This window comes from Centroberyx affinis, unplaced genomic scaffold (genome assembly GCF_046629955.1).
Source record: "Centroberyx affinis isolate AG114_WGS23_722 - 3 ecotype Tasmania unplaced genomic scaffold, CSIRO-AGI_Caff_v1 ptg000767l_1, whole genome shotgun sequence".
NCBI lineage: Eukaryota > Metazoa > Chordata > Actinopteri > Beryciformes > Berycidae > Centroberyx > Centroberyx affinis.
The window spans coordinates 58,616-81,201 of record NW_027279377.1 but is presented as its reverse complement, the minus strand read 5'-3'; the positions used below and the strand labels follow the sequence as shown (position 1 = coordinate 81,201).

Below are 22,586 nucleotides of genomic sequence, written 5' to 3'. Positions count from 1 at the left end.
ATGGCAGTGTCTTCTGTGGTGAGCTTTCACCACGATCCCTGAGGTGCAGAACGTGCTGAGCTGTAACCGTTTCTGTCATATGATCCTGTCGCCAATCTAAAAGCCGGTGTCCGAGGTCCAAAAATGAGAAATCCAGATGGAGTACTCCTTCACAAAAAAAGGGGGGGTATGTCTATCTTTTATGCAACACCTCTCATGGCACCATCAAATAGTTGGGTTTGAGCTGTTGCGTCGCCAAAGAGAAGATGGAGGCATGGAGTCCACATATTAGGTTGACATGTGTTACTGTGAATGTGGCATGTCCTGCTGAAGTGTCCTTGAGCAAGACACTAAATTCTTAAGAAAGATCTTAACAGAGACTGGGGATCAATAAAGTATGACATCATTATTATTATTACAGACTTTAGGCTAGTGCATCAGCCTTCACAATGTTCCTCTAATAAATCAAATGGGTAAAAACTGTTCCCACCCTGCCCATACAACACAGGCCAGTTCATCCATCAGAACTCTTGACAAATGCTGTGTATCCAAAAATAGACCACAATTAAAGGTTATTGTAGACAGTGCTGACAGGGACGGATGATGTGAGACGTTACAAATGACACACAGGGACATACATAATGTAAGTGTTTCACCCCTGGAGTATGAGCAGGGGTTTGGAGACCCCTTACAACGCCTACTCCTCTGATGCTAAGTGAGGAGTTGGAGTAACTTGGGATCTGCGTGAACTGAGACTCCCTGCGGCTCGACACTGCGGCCAGGTAGTCTGCCCAAGTCGTCTCTAACAGACGACAGGATGTTCCAATTCAGAGTGCACCCGAGAGGCAAAAACACAGACGCAACCCTCTCGAACCTGATCCACACCAACTCTGTGCCTGATGTATGGTCTCTTCCTTTCCTAATAAAATAACAGGATTAAGAAACACTTAGCAGCACCGCTGAGTGGTTTGGCCCACAGCTGACCTGGCCATGCTGACAGGGTGAGAAAGTGCAGGGAGCAGGGAACAGCCAGATAAAGACATGGGGCCAAAACACTACCGGTGTGGCTCACATCAGCTATGTATTGAACCATTTCAGATGCCTCAAGGCCAAGCAATTACCTATGATGACTATCTGAAGTCTGTAAATATTGTCAAAGTCATGGTAAAATGGATGGAATTATGTTGTACACTGCCTGGGCTATGTACAGTAACAAACCTAGGTAGCAATGCAAATTCTCACTGTTGCACAATTTCACAATTTTCTGCTCAAGTACTGAATCTTAAATCTGGCTGGAGAATAAACTGCTTCTGAAAGATAATTTCTTGGGCCCATTGGCTATACAACTTCCAAATAACTCCTAGATATCTCATTGATGATTGAAGAGTCCAACATCACAGTCAGTTTGGCCAGGACAGCCGGTTAAAGATCCTTAGTCCAAACTAACCCAATTCTGCAAGTAGAATAATTCCATAAAAGATCAATTTGCATACGTGTCAAGTAATGGTGGTGTGTGGTATGCTTACTGCAATACTTCATTACCCTTCAGCCCTCCTGTCCCCCGGCCAGGCTGTGGGCTCAACACCGCAACCCCTTCCAAACCATGTAGGGTTTCCCCCCACAGTGTCAGGAGACATGCCGTCGTCGTAAAGGACTGGTTTCGAGCTACAAGCCTCAACAAATATTTGGTGATTTCTGTGGCCTGAAGGTTAAATGCGATATGCCGCACAAATGCCACAGAGAGCTCTTGATCCAAGGACCATCCAAACATACCATCTAGCATTTCAATATCTACGTGGTGGCATGTGGATTTAAGTCTATATAAATACATAAAGCATTGTTGAAACAATGCACAAAGTCGGTACATGAAAATCTGGCGTACATTGTATATAAAAAAGATCATTTCATCAAATGCAGTAATATTTGTGCATATAAAAGATTGTTAACGCTAAATGGAGGGTAAGACTCCACAGTTGAAACTGTGTTTTTACTGGACAGCTCTTGCTGTGTTCGCAGATAGCGTTGTCTGAGACCACAGCCTAAGGCAAGGACATTACATAAGCCACTCAAATGAGCAGTTGACAACATTAGCCCTGCAAATAAATTACAGCCACAGTAATGTAAAACCTACAGTGGCTTTTAATATGCACCCAGGCTTGTAGGGTGTTGACTATTACCAATAAAGACTGCAGGGAAGTTATGGAGGTGTTTACAGCTGAACCCGACACGGTTTCAAATCCTGATACAATGTTCCTTCTCCAGTACTCCAGACAGTCATTTTTGGTGCCTGCAGTAAATTGACTTTTCTTGTGATCTATCCCAAAATCCGTGGGCCACTATGGCAGCAGAGGTGAGGAGAGGATGATAGTGGGATACCAAAGAGGTTACCAGATGCTGCATCTAGGACAGTCTCGCATAAATCCCCACACATCTGGCAAAGAGATCGAGGGACCCCGCTCGTTTTCGACTGCCCTACACCTCTTATCCTGTAGAGGATGTGCATCGCTGATCCCTATGAATAAATATATATCCCTGCACTCTTTGGACCTAAGGGCTCGGAACGTACGCTTCTCCAGCGGGATTGGATTCCAAAGCCGTACGCGGTGGCCAAGAACAATACTGGTAACCAGGGAAATGTTTAGGCACCAATGTCTCCACGGGCTACCGCCTCTCCCTTTCTCCCCTGCTACTGACCCTCACGCTGGGTACATCCATCAGACAAAGCTACACAAAGCTTTCGTCTATATTATGCTAACTCTTTCCATGTTCTACATTAAGCATGAGACACAGGTAGTGTACAATTTCCAAGCAGGACTTCCAAAATGGCAAGGAAACACACTGAGCTAAATATATTATGGTACAACTTTCCAGCCAGGAGAGGCAACTACCTTCCACTATAAACATCGTCTCTCATCTAGGAAGAATGCAGCTCCATGCCCCTAACATTGTAATAACATGTGACAGCGTCAAATTTTTTCTTTTTCTGGTCTGTTTTCCCTATTTAACAGTTGAATAATCTGAATGCTAAATTCCTTCAAAATTTCTACATGTTTTGCCCCAGAAATAACATGAAAAATAGTCTGAATTTAGTGCACAACAGTTTTATTGCAACAAATCTTCTTTCATACGGCACAGCCTCACAGCGAAGATGTCTGCGGAACACATTTGAAGAGTTAGTGTTCTAAATAATGCGTAAAAGTCACAGATGATTTTTGCGTGACGCACCTCTGATGTACGGCTGTGTCAGCACCTCAAAGACACCACAGTTGAATGCTGATACGCTAGAATTCCAGGGGTGCTAAGTGTACGCTGGCATGTATGAAGGGGTAACAGCTGAATGCTACCAGACCGCCGCGCGTGATCTGAGGCAGCAGTGATGCCAGGCGCTGGTGTGAGGCAAACTGATCCATTTCATTGGCATCTGAAATGAGCCACAAACACACACAGTCCAAGGAAACTCATAAATGTAGCTTGCAATAGTAAATGCAAACCAGATCAACCCCTAATAATATATGCTCATATTTTGAACAGTGTTGAGATTGCTGGAAAACTCAACCATAGTGCTGTGAAATCATTTATAATTACTGCCATATCAGTGACAGCGCTTGTCTCTTAGTAGCCGGTTAAAGCAACAATGAGGCGATTAAGATAGATTGTTGAGCAAAGTGACTTTGAGCTGTAAGATGGCCTGTACTGCAGGCAACAAAATTAATGTGGACTCATTTACAACTATGATCAGTCATCTTCTAGGACCTTTCAGAACTCGCTGAAATAATCAGCGAATTAACAGGCCAATGGAGAAACCACAGTGTCAAAGCGCTGACACACAGTAGTACACAAATGTGCACACAACACCAGAGAAGCTGAGTCCAAAAGCTGGGGTGGATTCCTCGGAGCCAAACTTTGCAATCGTTCAGCATTCGCAGAAGCTAGGGACGCTGCCAGGCCTCATTTTGGCACACTACGGCTACCTGTCAGGGACATTACCCAGAAGAACACAGGGGTGTGATTACAGATCCCTCATAAAACAGCCAAAGCCAGGGCCCGTAAAAAGCACAGGTCGGAAGAGTAGGAGGGTGGAAATCAGAACGCCTCTCCGTCCTGGAAAAGTTCAGGAATGTGCTGAACGACACTTCTGCACTCCGGGGAAACGGGACCCCGACGGCGATCCGTTCGTTAACGTTTTGCAGGCAGGTAGGCTGGTGTCTCTGGAGACTTGGGGAACGTTAATATCAGGGTAAATAAACAGCGTTCCTCAGGGCTTGTGCCACAGAATGTTGTTTACTATTAGGATAATGATGATGACTGTAATGATGACAATGAAATGTCGAATTTTTATGTTTTCACAGCTCCCAAGTGTAAAGTATTTTCCGGAATGCACCCATGCACTCTGAACCAGCAACCTCTGGTCATGGTGCATGCGAATAAGTTCCCACGCTTTTTCATAGCATAGTTCACTTGCTTTCACACAAATGCACAGCAAGCAAACATAAATGTATACACTCAGATTATTCAGCATATAAAATTAACTTTTAACATAAAGTTTGAGATAGGGTACAGTTGGGAATGCAAAAAATACAACCATTACTGCACATTTCATGCAATAATATTCCCAAATGGAAGTAATAATAATGGAATAAGAGTGCTAAGACAATGAATTCATATGCTGTGAACTCTGCAGTAGCAATGAAACACAAGTTTGTGTTTGTTTGTAGTGTAAGTACTTGCATGGTAACTTACTGACTCTGTTTCTCGCTTCGTTCACTTGCTCCCCAAGCGTTCTGGCCTCAGCTAACCTGCCCAAAATAATAAATGTATTAATGGGCAATAATACCAAAAAAAACAATGTTTTGATAAATCAAATGTGATGAAATGCCAAAAAGCATGCTCTGTGCAAGAAGGTCTTGGTTAGTTTTACACAGATTATATAGGATTTAAAAGACTATATAGGATTTAAAATGATGTTCTGCATAAAATGATGTATTACATATAATGATCAATAAATTATTTTAAAGCTATATTTGTTGGCATGTTGCTCAACACAAAAACAAACAGGAGAAACAGGCCCTCAAACGTTTTTACAAGGTTTTCTGACTCTCAGACAAAATCAACCCACCGTTATGGAACCTAGCAAATCCTGCGAGTGCTATTATTCTCAAAGAAAATGTTACATCTCACTGGCCAAGGTACACATCTCACTGGCCGGGCTGCAGCACTTTCACACCTGTAATGACAGCTCCCACCCAAGTAGTGCCTCTCGAAAAGGTCTGGAGAACTAGCAAGTTGTGCTATTTCATATTTTCATTTCATGACTTAATTTATTCATTTGGATGGTACGGATGAAATGATGAAATGTATCTTTTTCTGATGTACAACAGGTGTTGGGACAGCGATAACAAGGTTTCATGGCGGTGGCTGACATATGGGGCAGTTGTGATGGTGTGTGTGTGTGTGTGTGTGTGTGTGTGTGTGTGTGCGTTCAAAGAAAAGGACATGGAGAGCTAGTACCGGAGGACTCGACCACATGAACTTTTCTATTACTGTAAATGCAAATTCTGCAGGGCTCCACTACACTTGATACCTAAAACAGTGAATTGGAAATTGAGGAAAACAGCACAGAATGTTCCAGATGGTGCAGATGGGATCAGTATTAAGGGCCTTCCACACAAACGCTCCACCTTTCTCTGATGGTGAAAGCTACAAAGGCTCTACATGTGAGACTGCAGAAGAGATGCTCGTATTGCAGCAGATTAGGTTGGTCTGTTTATGGAAAACATCAAGTCCCTTTACTGTCCAATAACATGCCCTCTTGGCTGCTAACCTCTGTTTGAGTAGAGCCTTGTTGTCCTCAATGGTCAGCCGGTCCTCATGGTCCCTCCTAAAGATGTCAAAGGCCTCTTGCTTACCCATAGACAGCTGTGGACCTGAGAGGAAGAACACCATGAGTACCATGACATTCCAGTGTATCTGCTCAGAAGATATTGCACTGAGACATGCTATGCTGTATTCTAATAACCAGAGGCTTCATACCATCCAGTCCATGCTGAAAACATTAGGTAGCTGGCTAATGCTAAGGTTGTAAATCAAATCTACCATCCTAACAAGACTAAATGCTTGTCATACCAACAAAGTAAAATTAATGTGGCAACTATGGGAGAATGTGGCAGGTCATGCTGTGCACACTTGTACTATAAGACCTGAGCTGTGCCTTTTTCCCACATCCACAGGTACTAAACTCCAATCTGGCAGCCAGATGCGAGCTAAAGAGCCCCACTGATATTGTTGACCTCCCACCTATTACTAATTACAAAATCTAAGGATGGTTTAGAGAGGACGTAAACAGATATATAAACAGCCATTCTGAGTAGGTCAGCATTATCTAGGTGGTGGAACCGCCCTCTTGGCAACTTGCCATTAGTAAGGAAATTAAATGATTTTTGGAGAGGCAACATGTTGATTGTTAAATTGTTTATAGACTTGAAATATTGTTTAATGGGCATTTTTATGAAAGCAATACACATCTCCTGCAGATACAATTTGCTCTGCTCAACAAAACACTTTTAAATGTGTGTTAATAAGCTAACATACATCATTGCTTAGACAAGTCATCGCAAGTTGTTAATGCTGTTTTTTTACCTGTGTATGAACATCCAAAAAATGTTAACCAGGTGCTAGGGATTAAACCATGAATCACTAAAGAGAAAGAAAGAAAATATCCGCATGCTGGCATGATGCTCAGTATACAGTGTGCCTGACAAAGAGCAACAGAGGTTGAAACGTTGCTACACATAAACACTAAGGGAGCATCATTCCAGTGTGCGGGGTTTGTTTTTGCCTGTGGACATCTGATTTAATTGGAAACACATTTAATGGTGTTTGCCGATAACTGAACTTTCTCATTTTGCCAAAAAAAGATGAGACAGGGAGAAAGAGCGAGACACTATTATGGAGACTGGCAGTCACTCGAGGAAACATCATTCCACTGTTGAATGGTTAGAGGTGGCTTGAGAGGACAAGGAGGACGACAAGAGGAAAACTGTGTGACTGGCAGTGACATATTGGGATAGACAACGATATTCCCTGCTGCCGAATTTACTCAAAAAACTGATGTGCTGTGTATTTATTTCCAAAGGAAACCAAAATTATACCTAGACTTTGAATCATGTTGTCAGGCGATTACTCAGAACTGCAGCATAATCAATCTCTGTTGCTGCTTTCACCAGGTTTCAATCTTTGCTCATCAATCTTTAAAGCTAAAACGTGAGACGTAAATAAAACGGAAATATCTATCGCTCAACATGAGAGGGAACAGCTCTGAAAATGGCATTTCGTGTGTGTGTGTGTGGGGGGGGTTGTTGCCCTTTGAGTATCCTTGGCAAAACCAACCTTGTGCGATATTTTTTCAGGGACTCAAAGCTCTTCAACTGGTTTGGATGGAATATGCTGATCCTTTGGATCCTATGCTGGTCTGTCAATGTTCTCCATTCAAATTGAAAAAGCAAAGTGAGATGGTAGTAAAATGAGTAATTGCATAGATCAGAACATTGTTTGTTGACCCAACCCAACAGTTTATTCTTGTAAGACCTCATTCGACCCTCTTTTACCGAATCCTATTCAATTTAACAGCATACACACCAGCGGTATTTTGCAAGATCTCCTACCAGTAGCTTCACAATGATTTCCAATAAATGATTTCCAATAAATTCCACCCTCATTAATATGTGCGGACTTGTGTGACAGAGCTGATTCTAACTGAAGGCATACACAAGAGGAGTAAGTCATGTGAGATAAATTGGAGGACATTTAGGAATTTTGTTTCTTTATTTTTGGAAAAGTCCTGATTGAAACCAGGAGGCATCTCGCAGGCATATGTTGCAACAGCCAACCTCAACAAATCTGTCGGAGGGCTACTTGAGGGAAACGCACCCCGTTCGACTCTTGTAAAAAGGGAACATTCCAGGAATATCTGTCTAAAAGTGATATTACATCATATTATGTTGTACTAACATAATTTGTGGGGTAATGAGATCACATATGGCTTAGGCCAACTTTCCTAATTCTTCTTTTCCGTGCTTCAAGTGCTGACAAACCGCAGAGGTTTCACAGAGAAGGAATGCCGTGACTATTGTTGCTGCTTCAACAAATTTTAGAAATGAAATACCGAAGAAGTGAAGTATGACTGCACTGTTCCATCAATTTATTATAAAAAAAAGAGTTATTGCATTTCTGTTGAATATATTCTGATTAGCCAACCATTCCCACACAATAGGCAAATAAACATTCCCACCCATGAGCAAAAATGTCTGACACAAAGAGCTCAAACCTTTCTTTTACTGTTGCAGAAGACATTATGACTTGTTTCCGTAGTATATGACTGATCCTACAAGATCCTGTAAGTGGCGTCCTGCAGTGGACAGTGGCATCTCACTCTCGAAGGTGTCCCTACTGCCTTGGGTTTCAGTTCAGATCACAGAGACGTGCGGTGGGCCTGGTAGAATCATCAGCGTCTCATTACATGCTAGCAGGATTTACAGTAAAGATCTGCCTCTCCCTGTAATTCTCTAGACCTCCTGACAGCCCCGGCAAGTCACCGCCACCCTGAAATACAACAGGAACACCTTGCCTGTCCATTAGCCCTCTTCATGCGCTATAAAACCAATATCAGGAGCATAGGAAGAAGATACAGTTGTACCTTTGAAAGAAGACAATAAATTAACCTCAGGAAAATACAGCGGAGCTATCTTGGAATAGGTGGAATAGTCTAGTCTGCAATTTGCAGTGCAGAGAAACCCGATTCCATGAGGAAATCAAAATTGTGTCATATTGTGCGCCAGACTACTCCCTGCATAAACTGTGGTCATCAGACACTCAAAAAGACCTGTCTAACTTCCATGTTGTATTCTGCGCTGGCTGACCTAAAAATGCATTATGGAAAGAGTAAGTCAATTATATATCATTCATTCTAAACTGGGACGCAGAATGAACATGAGCGGTTTCCGTGGAAAGGTCACCATCATTACATTTACTGTTAATCTCCAGGGGACAGTAGTTATCCTCACTGTAACCGTAGAGGCTGTTGGCTAAGAGACCCGAGCCCTCAGATTAAACCTAAATTAAAACATACATAAACATGCAGTGACCCACTGAGCATGAGGAAAGGATAAATGTAGCGCATTTGTTTTGAATTAGGACAGAGTAAAGAACAATGATCTAATGTGCATGTCATTTTGGTTGTGAGTAAGTAGATCATGGAAAATGGGCAGTTTGGATGTGAAACTATATAATGGAGTGTACTGTAAGAAACCATATATAATGGAGGTTCAATATATATAAATGTTAAGATAAATTAAATTGGTCAATTGATGAAAAACTGCAAAAAACTGGCATTGTAGTCTCAACTGGTACTCGGAAAAATCCCTAACATCAGGTGTGCTTTTCAGAACTCCAGTATTCCTCGACTGCCATGTGCATGTCAGAAACACTAAACACTAAACTGTGAAGAGGTTTCTTCTGTCATCGTCCCGCAGCTGCTCAATGTGATCTTAAAAGCTTTTTGCTTCCATGAGCGCAGAACAGTTCTGCAGAACATCAAGCTTTTCCTGCCGGTGAACAGCTGATGCAGTTGGGAGTGTGTTCGACTCGCAGCTTTGGTAGCAGCACAGCAGAAACAGACATGAGAGAGAAATTTCTCATGAAGTGTGAGAAAAGTGGATGGACATTCCAGAGTGGACATGTAACTGGTAACAGGGGACTTGGGGGTTGAGATAAAACGGGCTCGGCTTGTGCAGTATCTGGGAATATTTTGCTGGGGCTCACACATTTTTTCCATAAGAAAATGGACAATGATTTACAGTACCAATATTGTTGGAAAGATGTACCAATTTAGTCTTAGGCATGTTGTTTCAAAGTCTTATTTCAGTGTGATGTCATCTGTTTGCACCTATCTCATTTCAGTTCTCCAGCGCAATTCTGAGGTAGCTGGAGCTGATTATATTGCATTTTTCTCAGGAACCTATGACCTGGCTAAAATAATCCAGTCCAGTCATAATTATTTGGTGTTCTGCACTGTCAAAACTAGTGGGAATGCGCCATAGCAAAATATACAAACGCATTCAAAGGACAGGAATTATTCCCTGTGTAGCACTCTCATATTCACACAGAGACAATCTAACTGTATGTCTCTAATTGTAACATGTGGGTAAAGACAAGAGACACTGTCAATCATATAAAACAACCATGGTAAATGTGAGCACACTTAAATGTTTCATTCATTCCATCTGTCAATGTGTCAGGGTGTGTAAAACAGGTATACTGACACATTTTCAGGAGTTACCATAAAATAATTGGGTGTTTTTAACCTGCATCAAACTGATCATCCATCATCATCAAGTGACAAAAAACAGATTTTCTAAAACAAATATCTACTGGAATAACGTGCATCCTGTTGTGCAACTTGATATGAATCACATAGGATGTGATAAATCAAAGTGTGATAGGAAAGGGCCATATGGATTCCTTGGTTGCCGGTGCATATGTTTGCTCATATAAACGCCGGAGGCCTATATAAACAGGATTTGCAGTGCGTGGCATCGAGTCAGCAGCTATCATCCCAATATCACAATCATCCAAGGGCCTATTTATCACCGGGTCAACAGTTTTCCATTCACAAAGAGTGGGCCACTACACGTAAATATCTATCACTCAACATAAGAGGGAACAGCTCTGAAAATGCCATTTGAAGGGGAAGGAGGGGGTTGTTGTCTTTTGAGTGCCCTTGCCAAAAGCAACCTTGTGCAATATTTTTTCAGGGACTCTTAAGTGTTATTATGTCTCTCTTCAGTGTTATTAAAGTTATTATGTTGAAGCCAGGAAGATTCTGCAGTAGTTGCTCGCAATTTTGTGTTTGACAGGAATGATCTGTGTCTTCTCGTTTGATTATGAAACAATTGGATTATTTTCATGTCATTTTCAATGTTTGGATGTGGAGTCCAAAACTCATTTTAGTGCATAAATTGAAAACAGAAAATCATGCTCTCTGCAGAACAACTCTTACTCTCTAGATTATGGTCATTTCTATATAGTCTTTATATTTTCTGGTGATGTGGATAGCCAGTTAGTCTTGAAGTGGGCTCAATGGGGATGAAATTGCTATAAAAGTATTCACATGCAAAGAAGGTATCTGTGCAAAACTATTAACATATTAGCACACAACAGGTCAGTCTTATCAAATAGTCATCACTCTTGTCTCTGATGTCAGTGGAGCTGAGCTTGAGGAAAAATGTTGTTCTTAGTGTTGTGGTGTGTGTGTGTGTGTGTGTGTGTGTGTTTGGAGAGCAGAGGATGCCTCAATGTCACAGGTCAACCGAATGGAAATGGATTTCACGGAGGTCATCATGTCCCATGAAACCAGAGAAAGAAACAAACCAGGGTGGGAGAGGTGAAAACAAATTCTCTGGTGAGACATCCCAGATGATCATGCTTGTTCCATATTAGATTGCATACCATTCCATGAGCCTAATGCATATGGCACGTCATTTATCAGTTTTTATAAACCATCGCTCCGCGGCCATCCATCACAGCGCTCCTCACTGTCCCTTCTCTGAATGATGGATTTGCTCACTAATTCGTGCTGGACCCAGTTCAAACATGTGTTTGTTTTTTAATAGGCTCTTCTTTCAGAGACCCTGTTTGCAATTACCCCTTTGTTGGCCTTATTACCGCACTGGGCACCATTACCCAAAAATGTCGAAGAGGATGAGGGAGCTGTGGTTAGCAAAGACAGGAGCGCTGGCTCAGTTTGATGAGTCGCTGGCTCATGCCCCTTTACCCGATGGCTATGACCACGCTCGTTACGACGGCTCAGGTTTATCATCACACTTAAAGCTTCACTTAACCAAAATCAAATGGGAAAAGCCAAATGAATGCTTGCCACTGGCTAGGGAGGATCTCTCAAAGCTTGATGGACTTGACTTTCGGCAACTTCCAACTCCTAATTCCAATGGCTTTTAAACTACGTTGTTGTCTAAAAATGTTACAAGTAGACTGATAATCCAAGAGAAGTTGCAGTCTGAAGTCTGCGCTACCTATCACTGGGTCTTCATTATGCGTTCCCTTCTAATCACATGTTGATCGAAACCTTGGGATGGGTCAAAACCATGGGGAGATGTTGGGTCGCCTGATCAACTGCAACACTGTGTTGACACTGTAAATTCAAGACCACCTGTGGGATCGATCTGCGGTTTACTGGAACTAAGTAAAACAGGCTTCTACTTAATTAGATCATATTGGTGAGATTTCAATGCTTACAGTCTTCAGTGAGCAAAAATTTTAATCACTGCCATGTTTATTTAAGTGATATATTATCATACTATAAAGCAAGGAATCTCTGTCTGTATGTGTGTCCTTCGTATATCTCGAGAACCGTTTGTCCGATCTACTTCACACTTGCCGGGTGTATTGCTGGGGACCCAAGGATGTGCGGTGTCGGATTGGACATGCGACACGTTCAGTATTAATAAACTTTGAATAAACAAGCGCACAGCGCTCTGTGCAGCAGCGAGGCTCAAAGCAAGCAACTGATAGCCTACGCCTATTTTGAACGGCCACTGCACTAGTTGTGTTCATAATAAAAAAAAATATGAAAACAAATAACGAGTTTTGGAAGACAAAAAGAGCTATTCATCAATTCATTTTCACTTGACAAGATGCTGCCTCTGGGTGTTAGGTTTCTCAAATTTAGTGGATCCAGGTTTGCTATCCTAGTCCAGGTCTGAATAGTGTCTCTAGTGTTTACATTACAATATTCTTGGCCCCTGGCCTCTGCCTCATGTCTCACTAAGTATTATGGGTTTTAAACTCATCAGCTCTTCATCAGCAACAAATTACAGGTTTAATATACCAAGCTGTCTAATGTTGCTTTGCTGGCAGACCTCTACTTGGGCCACTTCAGTGACCTCCAAGAGGAAACTCCTAAATGCATGCAAACCCCTGATGACATTGTTTAGAAATAGGGCAGCATGGGGAGTTCTGGGATGACGAGCTATTCACCACGCAGTAAAATCCCGAACTCAAGGATTTGTAATGCATGTAAAAGTGTTTTGAAAGACCACCTCGACAGGCCCGTTGAAAATCAGCATGACCACAAGCAAAGAGCTGCCGGCATTCCGATCGGGAGAGATCACCTCTCGGCACCCTGCCCCAGCTCCTAATTTATCACCTATTCATTCCCTCTCCCACCTCACAAAGACTGCGTGTCCCATTTAATCGAGTCCACATCCGTGAAACTGAAATTTTTATTTGCTTTAATAGGTCATTTTGATCATGGAGGACTGCTTTTATGAGCAGAAACTGATAGGTTAAGCTACAGGGCGATCTGGAACGATCTCAAGGACCAGAGCCATGAAGTTGAAGAAGCAAATGGCAACACCACATATCCAAACTATATCTCAGTCCAATTTGGACCCTGTTTTGTATTACTTAGAGTGCTGCACTTCATCCCTGCAGCTATCACACAACATTTGAGGGCTTTTAAAATAAATGAATCTGAAAAGGTTGCTATAAGCCAAGAGATAAGAACTAACATACCTCTTTTCCACTGTGTAGCTCGTCCACCATGGCCAGCAGAGATGGATTCAGTGCTTCTCTCCTCCATCGGTGGTGTTGCGGACAACCTCAAGGCATTGTGGGAGGCCAGGCTGTGGCTATTGGTGACGTTAGCCAGCTGAGCAGCAGCATCCTGGGCCCTTTTCTTCTCCTTCTTCAGCATATTAACTAGGATACCTGTAGGGCTTGAGTTAAGGACAACTTGCCTTTTCTTTGAGTAAACATAATGGATGGAAAAGAGAAGTTTCTCTCCATTGCGAACACAGATCTTGAATTTGCCAGGATTTGGATATGAATTACAATTAAAAGAGACTGTGAGCATGAATATCAGTGGGAGAGACACCGTTTAGGACATCAGGACTAGATTCTTCAAATGTTCAAAACATGTTAAATTTAAATATACCCTGATGGCATGAAAAAGCCATGAAACATATCACTAAAATTGTCCAGAAAAGAAGAGGGAATCATCCACAGTGATTTCCTTGGTTGGTTAAAGGCAACAGGACTGTGCTGCATGGTTTTTAATAACGGCAGAGTGCTGACATGTGCTCAGCGTCTGACCTTACAGGCGCAGGAAGATGTCATGGTCTGGGATGAATCAGCGGAGAGGAGAGGAGCCGGAGAGGCTGCAGACTCCCGGCCAAGATTCCAGAAAATCTTCTCCCGCTGATGAGCTTGTATCTGTGTGTTTGTCTACTTGCGTCCAAGTGTAGATGTGTCTGCAAGTCTGCGAGTCTGCGAGTGTGACAGAGAGTAATGCAGCGGCTACGGGAGGAGGGCTGAAAGGCGAGACCGAGCGCTTAGATCCCGTTCTACACTTCTAATGCCACCACACGTTTCACTTCTCCATACACGACGTCTCTGTGCATTAGGACAATTTACTGTAATTGTTTCCTTTGCTCCACGCGCTGCACTTCCAACTGCAAACGACTATTCTGTGTTCAATCAACTGCCTCGCACTCAAACTGCTTTCAGCTGGACTCACTGATGCTATATTTAATCATTAATGCGTATAACACAGAACTGATGCAAAACTCCATCAAATTTGATTATCAAATTGATGCCCAGCGGCTAGAATTCAACACCCCACTGCAGGTTGTAGACTGACACCCTTAGTGCATAACAGGAAAATACCATTGGTAAGGAAGGATAAAACTGTGCTGGCAAACAAAACTGCTGACAGAGGGAAAATTGGAATTGTATGAACTGGAATTGCATGGAAAAATCATGTAAAGGAAATCATGATCAAGAAGTCTGCGCAGTTAGTTGCCGTAACTGTTTTTACTATCGCAACAGAAAGCAAGAAATCAAATCAAAGGTTAACAGATAAAAGGCAGAAGCATGGCTAAACCTGTCCTGAGTTTCAGTTTTGATCTTTGTTATAGCGTAGTATATGACTTGTATGAATAAAGCCATACATTCTCATAAAATATTCACTCAGGGACGGTCATTTCATCTTACATATGGGAAACAGCTCATGTCCTATCCGCCTGTTGTTCTACTAAAAAGTGGAGTGTGTTTGATGTCCTAATGACAACCAGTAATTTACAGTCAACACATTAGTCTGTTCTTTAAGCTCGCTCCTCTCATGAGATTAGAAGTCATCTAGTTCTGGCCAGACTGAAATGATGTTGGTCAGCGGATAATTTAGGAGGTTCAATCGAAAAAAAAGTCAAAACGTCAGTATTTCAAATGATAAATGGACATATTTTTGAGGGAGCCAGGGAGCTGAATTTATGTTTCTGCCAGTGGATACAAAGAGAAGTCAGCAGGAACAATAACATGAAGGAACTAACGGTCTCCAATTACGGTTTCCAATGAAACCAACCATACAGTCTTTTCAAAACTGCCAAAATCTCAAACCGGCACAATTCTAAATGACCTATAGGAGCCAAATCCTTCAGAACAATATCACTGTTTCTGTGGGTCCTATGTCATTGTTTCACAGACCGTATTACCTCAGACTGTTGTTCAGCAAGTTTTTCCATTATTGAGATATCTGATATCCATTTTGTGCCGATTGAACACTACCATAGACTTCTGGAGTGATGAAAATTTCCCTTGGGGGTTGCACGTTGGATCTGTGGGCTGCTGCACATGCCATGCGCTCAGAATGCTGTGGTCAAGCTCAGCTCATGACGTGCGTTAAATCTCTCTTTCTCATCTTTCTTGTCGCTCTCCATTATACTGTCCAACAAAGCAGAGGTCCCAGAAAAGAAAGAAAATGCCTTCAGAATTACCACATTTGGCAGAGGTGCTATGCTAAAGTCAGCGGTGCCACAAATTGCTCCAGTGTACCATACACAACTTATGCTATATAATGCAAACTCTACGGAAGAACATTTTCTCCTCTTCAGATAGCAGTATTAAAACTAGGGTTTGACCTATATGGGATTTTTAAGGTGATACCACTAACTATATTTTGTGCTGTCAATATCTTAAAATTTGACTCATTTTCATGCCGAATTTATTCTTAGTAGGGAAGATAATACTCAGGGAAACAGTATAGACCACTTAGACCATAGGACACTAAAACTCTCAATTTAAACCCAGGATAATGACAGTAATAATAATAAGAACAAAAACAATTTACTGGCCAATTTTTAATAAAAGGCAAATATATGCCCGATATTTCGGCAAACCATCAGTTAAACCATCAGTATTTAGACTCTACTTTAGACTCTAACTCTTCGTATTGAGTTTTTAACCTTGATTTATCCAGAGAAGTTGCTCTTTTTCTGTAGTTTCTAGCACCCAACCTTCACACCAAGGAGCTGCCCAGTGCACCCAGTCTTCTACTGGTTCTACTAGTTGGGGGGGGGGGGGGGGTCAAGTGCCTTACTCAAGGGAACCTCAACAGTAAGAGTTAAAGTAAGAGAGGGTTACTCATGCACTTTCCCAGCCCAGGTTCTCTCAGCTGGTTTAGGGATCTGAACCGGCGATATTGTGGTCACTCGACCTTAGAATTGTAATTCTGTGATACAGCCGATGCTGACACTTCTAGACACTACCACCTAGCTGGAATAAAAGATAATACTGAGAAATTTGGACAGTGGCATATCCTACTGTGCAGTCGTCCACGAGGCACAGCTCGTCAACACACACACATCAAACAGCCCCTGACAGGCCCAGAGACCTGTAATCAGCGACCTCTGGCCAGCATCAGCGGTGGGCTTCACAGAGGTGATTACAGGACACGTCAGATGTTACCGAAATAGATGACAGAAACGCATTAGCGGGGCAACTGAATGGAAACTGAAGGATAAGTGGTCGATCATGCTAAAAGAGCTGTTTTTGTAAGTGCTTTCAAATTTGTACGCCTTATAATGATTCAAAAGAAACAAAAACAACTATATTTGACCACAATTGGTTTGGATGCAGAGCAGATCGGAGTAAAGGGTCAGCCTCTTAGACAATGAGCAGAGCAGAGTTGCGTTCGTGAAGGCTTCTCCCATCGAGAGGCCTGGAACACACTCAGACTAAAAAGACGGCTCTTGTCCAAAACACACCCGAGACATGCCAGTCACCCCCTCCATGCCAGTGCTCATGTCAATGCTTGAGACAGCACAGCAGTAGGTGGCAAGCGGGCTTACAACCAAAGGAAATGTTCACCATCATTCACTCTTCTTTATATTTTAGCCCAACTCTACTTTAATCCTATGCAATGCAATGCACACACACACACACACACACACATACCAGTCAAACATTTGGACCCACCTGATTGACTGTACTGTGTTTTTCATTGTCTTAAAGCCATTCTGATCTTAAGTCTTATGCTTAAATGCTTGAAATGTGTTTTTCAGACAAATATAAATAATGAAGTTGATGCCTATGTATGAATTTCTTTCCAAAGCCTTTGCCTTTCCATCAAGGCAAAGGGCGGCTACTTTAAAGAATCTAAAATATAAGATAGTTTTGATTTGTTTTTGTTTGGTCACTGCATAATTCGATTTGTGATATTTCACAGTTTTGATGTCTTTACTATTATTATAAAATGTGAAAAATAGTTAAAATAAAGAAAAATGTGTGTGTCCAAACTTTTGACTGGTAGTGTGCATACACTAATCAAAACAACTGTCTACTGTTTTTCACCAGATTCAGTGATAACAAGACTGATTCACACACTCAGTATGGACGGTGGGTAATGACCACCGGTTTCCCTGCCACTTCACTTGCCACTGTACAAATCAGGACCATTCAGCTACAATCAGCGTAGTCCAACACCATGCAAACATATTCCATCTGTGAAAAGATCAATGGAGCCATATAAGAGTCGGCAATTTCATTCAATCAGCGCCAATTTGCATATAGACGCAAACAATTTCCAGCTGGCAACAAACCTCAACTCTTGGCATCATCTATATTTTACAACTTGAAATTCTTTGCATTGTCCAATTGATATTCTCACAAAACTGTGATGAGCCACACAGCTGGATCACAAAGTAAACAACAAGATTACCAATTTTTACTTGACACTCTTATGGCTGCACTAGATGATATGTTTATATATTCATGACCAGCAGAATAAGCCCAGTAATGATGATTACATATCAAGCTTGTTGAGTCCCTGTTTTATCCCAAGCAGAGATGTTGGAGCGGATGTTGGGGTGGGAACACAAGTATAACTTTCATACGGTGAGGTTGGAAAGAGGTAAAAGGCATTACTGTGTGGGAACGCCGGGATAGAATTCCCTTACTGAAAGTGATGGAAGATCCCAAGCATTGTGGGAGAATGGTTACTGAGTCGATACGATGCCCTGGTAAATGTGTGTGTGTGTGTGTGTGTGTGTGTGTTTGAAAAGTTAGCCTCTATCCACTCCAACATTCATACCAGCAGGTATGATAGTATGTTGAGAAAGAGCTCAAGAGTCACACTGCATAGACTAATTGAAAGTCAAGAGCTTTATAAGATGAATCATGCACAGTAGTCTTTTTATAACGCTGTCTGCAACCCTTCTAAATTGCCTACAGCTTTTGTCTGACATTTCAAGCCAATTAGTTCAATTCTCACACTCTCAGGCATTCAGAGCTTACATGCTTACATGTGAAATCTTCATTAAAATAACCGTCCTGTCACCACTACTGTATGGATGTGCTTTTGGCTGCTTAAGAGGAAGAGCGAGCTTCAGATAAAAGATGAATTGCTTTGACCAATCAGGGTTGAGGCACATGGGAAGTTGTGCACTGGTACACCTGGCTGAAAAACTGCATTACTGTTGAAATGGTCACCTCTGAAAGAACAGTGGTTAGTTGGATGAAAAGACAGCGGTCACATAGCTGAAGATCAGGACCACTTTCTCCTGTGAGTACTGAAATATCAGCTGTGTACCCAAAGCGCTGCCTGTTTTTAATGAAATGCCAACCAACATACCAACCGACCTGTTTGTTTTCTTTATGTATTGTGTTTGTTTATTTCCATCGAGGACCACTTTGGAAATAAGTGTTTTTAGTAATGCTTTTAAGTGCTATCCTCTGGGATTTGGTGTCAGGATACTCTTTTGAGTTGTTGTGCTTTTAAATTCCCAATCAAATCAAATCAAATCAAATCAAACCTTCCAACTATACAAGCAAATTATTCATGCAGGTCAGAAGCTTACAACCCACATAAAAAAGAGAAATTGTTTTGGCTTACATGAGAATCAGAATGGAGTGCAAGCCATTTGATGGTGATGTTGTGGGTTCCCTTTCAGCTCCTGACCTGTGTTGCTTGCTATTCCCATGTTCTCCCCAATCTTTCCTGTACAATAAAGTAGAAAGTCTGAGGTGAATAAACTTCTTTAGCGCAGTACATAAAGCAACATAGCCGTGAGCCTGAGGTAGGGGAGACCGTGGGGCCTTTGAGTCGTGGCAATGAATTTCGGGGCATTATTGTGACCAGGGGGAATCTAAAGTCTTGATGTTAGAGTTCACACTGAACAACTGCCAGGGCTGTGAGGGGAATCAAGGAAATCCCTGCCAATAACTGTAAACACACTGTCACAGATTACCTGCGCCTTATCAAACTCCCAATTATGACTTAGTATTAGCCAAATCTCTTTCTTGGATACGTTCAGCAGCACATGTGAGCCAAGGGAAAATAAACCTGGACAATCCAGCTGCTTGTTAATACTACCATTCATCTTTTCTACCTGAAGTTTGAGTTATTCCACTGTATACTCCTGGATCGCTGCCACCTAGACATCTCATAATATTTACACCTACGTTCCATTCTGAATCGTTAAATAAAATAAATGAATGGCTTACTACTGTCAAGCTGCTTTATGGCAAGTCCCCAAACATCTAGCATGAGTTCAGGTTAAACAATAAGAGGTGGATGTGCAGTAAGATACTAAAAAAATATTGCTGAGGTGGGTTTCAATAACTCAAATTCTATCAAGGTTAAATCTTTGCAACATCCAGCCTAAGGCGTAACTCTTCTGAGCATTACGTAGTTGCATACCACAGCAGAGTTTCTCAATAGATATGCTGAAAATATACAGCAATAGGGCATTTGGGGGATGCTTTATATCCAAAACGAACTACAGTACGATGAGTGCACATATTTTTAGCTTGGGTGATCTCAGTAGGAATCAAACCACTAATCCCGACAGTGTTAGCATTATGTTCTACCCACTGAGCTGTACAATGAGCTAGTTTACATCCTTAATTTAAAGGTACAGCTGCATGAGGCAACTTCACACATTGGTGGTTCCAAATGGCAGCGGGAGGTAACTGAAACATTTGAACTTTAATACCCAGAAATCCTGTAATGTGATGTCAGTAAACTGCGCACAGCACGCTCATGTTTACCAGCCCGGCCACTCTGTGATAGCTTCATACCAAAGGAATGAAAGAGTGTGTACATACCCAACAGCAAAATTTCATTTGGACAAGCAGGGCCAATCTATGGGTTCTGAATTAGTGGGAATCAGACGCTTTTCTCTACTGCAACCCCACTTGCTGTAGGCTGATAAAAAAGACTTGTGACTACATTTTACCAAGGTGACGCAATCTGGGCCTTGCTGAGCAGTGCCTTGTATTTGCTATTGTGGAGGATTTTGAGGGATTTATGTGGTATTTACAAAAGAGAAGCCATGGGCTCTCGTGTCACGCCAAGATGTGCTGTAGCACTTAAAATGCTACCGAGAGCCACATCCTACTCTACGTTGCTCTGAACATCCACCATTGTTTGTTAGTTCTCCTTGTTGCTCTATCATCATGTTCCACGTTAGCGGTGCATGTGTCATCACTCCAGTAGGGCCGGCTAACCGTTTCCAGGTGCCCCACTGGAGTCGACCCTGCAGTGGAACACACAGGGGCGGTGGGTAAGGGTACACCCCTTTGTTCCGCAGGGAAACTCTCCCATAATTAACCCTGCAGAGACCCAGCATCAGTCTGGCGACGCTAAACCTGTGGCACAGGAACCGATGCCTCCCAGCAACAGTTTCAGCGGGGCCGAGTTGAGGGGGTGGGACACACCGGTTATACAGACATGGAGAGGATGGTGATTAGCGAGCGGATACGAGCTTTAGTTGTAGCAAGAGTCCAAATCTAGATGGTTATTAGGGATATGGCTGGAGGTGATGTCATCGCATTAAGGTTGGTCTACCCAAACTATGAGAAGATCATTACATCCCACAGACAGACCACCGTGAAGGATGGACAGTTTACTGCAACTTTACAAAAATGAAGAAAAAATCAATATAAAGATAATATGTACAGTAAAGCATGGGCATAATCAAAAATATGTACTTTTAAACACTGAAATGTAATCTACCCCATACAATAGCAATTTTGGCGATGACATCTGCATTATGTGGAAAACCACTGCATGTAATTTTGAAAGGGAAAATTTACAATGAAGAAGAGAGGATTTCACATTACGTGTACTCGTTCCAAGACATACTATGGTGAAATATCTTCATGATAATATTCTATTTATTTTGGAGAGCTGAGGTTTTTGTGGCTAAATAATCAAGTAGACATCTCGATTTTCCGACTAATGTGCTGTGATCTAATGACAAGCCGCAGCGAAGGGGGGATAAGGGCAAGAATCATCCCAAAAAGCCATTAGAAATATCATCTTTAAACGCAAATACTATAATTATGATTAATAGTAATTATGATTAACTGCAGTCATTAGATGAAGATATATCTGCACATGCACATTAAAACAACATTTCATGTGTATTTTGGGGGACTGGTGATGAATTCAACCCTACTTCAATTTCATAATTCATGTGTTTGTAGAAGTACTGCAATCCAGCCATGCAATAACACAGGCAGATTTACTTGAGGGTAAATATCTTCAAATAAAGGTTCCGCTATCAACAGCAAGTGTGATTAAATTGTCTGGCTAGACGCAGAAACAATAAAATTTATATTTTGGCTGAAGTCTAAAAGATACTTTACTATACACTATATTAGTTAGCCTTGTGCACTATACTGTATTCTATTTACTAGACACTAAGGGAAGTTTGAACCAAACCAAACAGAACCTGTATGACCAATACTTCCACTGTAGTAGTTGAAACTGTTCTGGAAAGAACACCGTAAACAATGTGGTGTATTGCAATGCAGCCTCAGGCTTGCATTATAGTGTGGAAAAAATTAAAAGACGAAACAGACTTTTGGGGAGTTTGGTCCATTGGTCACCTTACCCAATATATGACAAGGCACCAAAATCCTCTGTGTCTCCAATAGTTGTGTCATACAGTAAGTAATCGTAGGCAGCTAGCATTATCCTAAAAGTGAGAAAATGAGAACTTGTAGCAGCTCTAAAGCTCCATGGTTAATTAACTTTAATGAAACACATCTAGACCTGCCAGGCTTGTTTAGGCAATTGGTAAAATAGACAGAATTACCTCTTGAGCCATTGAAATAATTAACTCTCTCTTCCCGCGATACTTTGATTCGGAATGGTCTTCACAAATGATGAAGATTGACATTTTGTTTTCAGATGTTAAGAATCTAAAGGCCATAGAATAAAAACCAACACCAACTTTGCATTACTAAAAGGTTTA

The 22,586-nt window shown here is 41.8% G+C and overlaps 1 protein-coding gene across 1 annotated transcript in view; it reads right to left on the bottom strand.

Moving 5' to 3' along the window:
* Positions 1-22,586, bottom strand: part of kif6 (kinesin family member 6) — a 54,824-nt gene that overhangs the window by 6,368 nt on the left and 25,870 nt on the right. The window contains exons 13-15 of the mRNA XM_071520101.1: positions 13,564-13,758; positions 5,801-5,903; positions 4,720-4,775 (exon numbers count right to left, since the gene is read on the bottom strand). Of these exons, the coding sequence (XP_071376202.1) occupies positions 4,720-4,775; positions 5,801-5,903; positions 13,564-13,758 (354 nt within the window). The remainder of the gene's footprint in view (positions 1-4,719; positions 4,776-5,800; positions 5,904-13,563; positions 13,759-22,586) is intronic.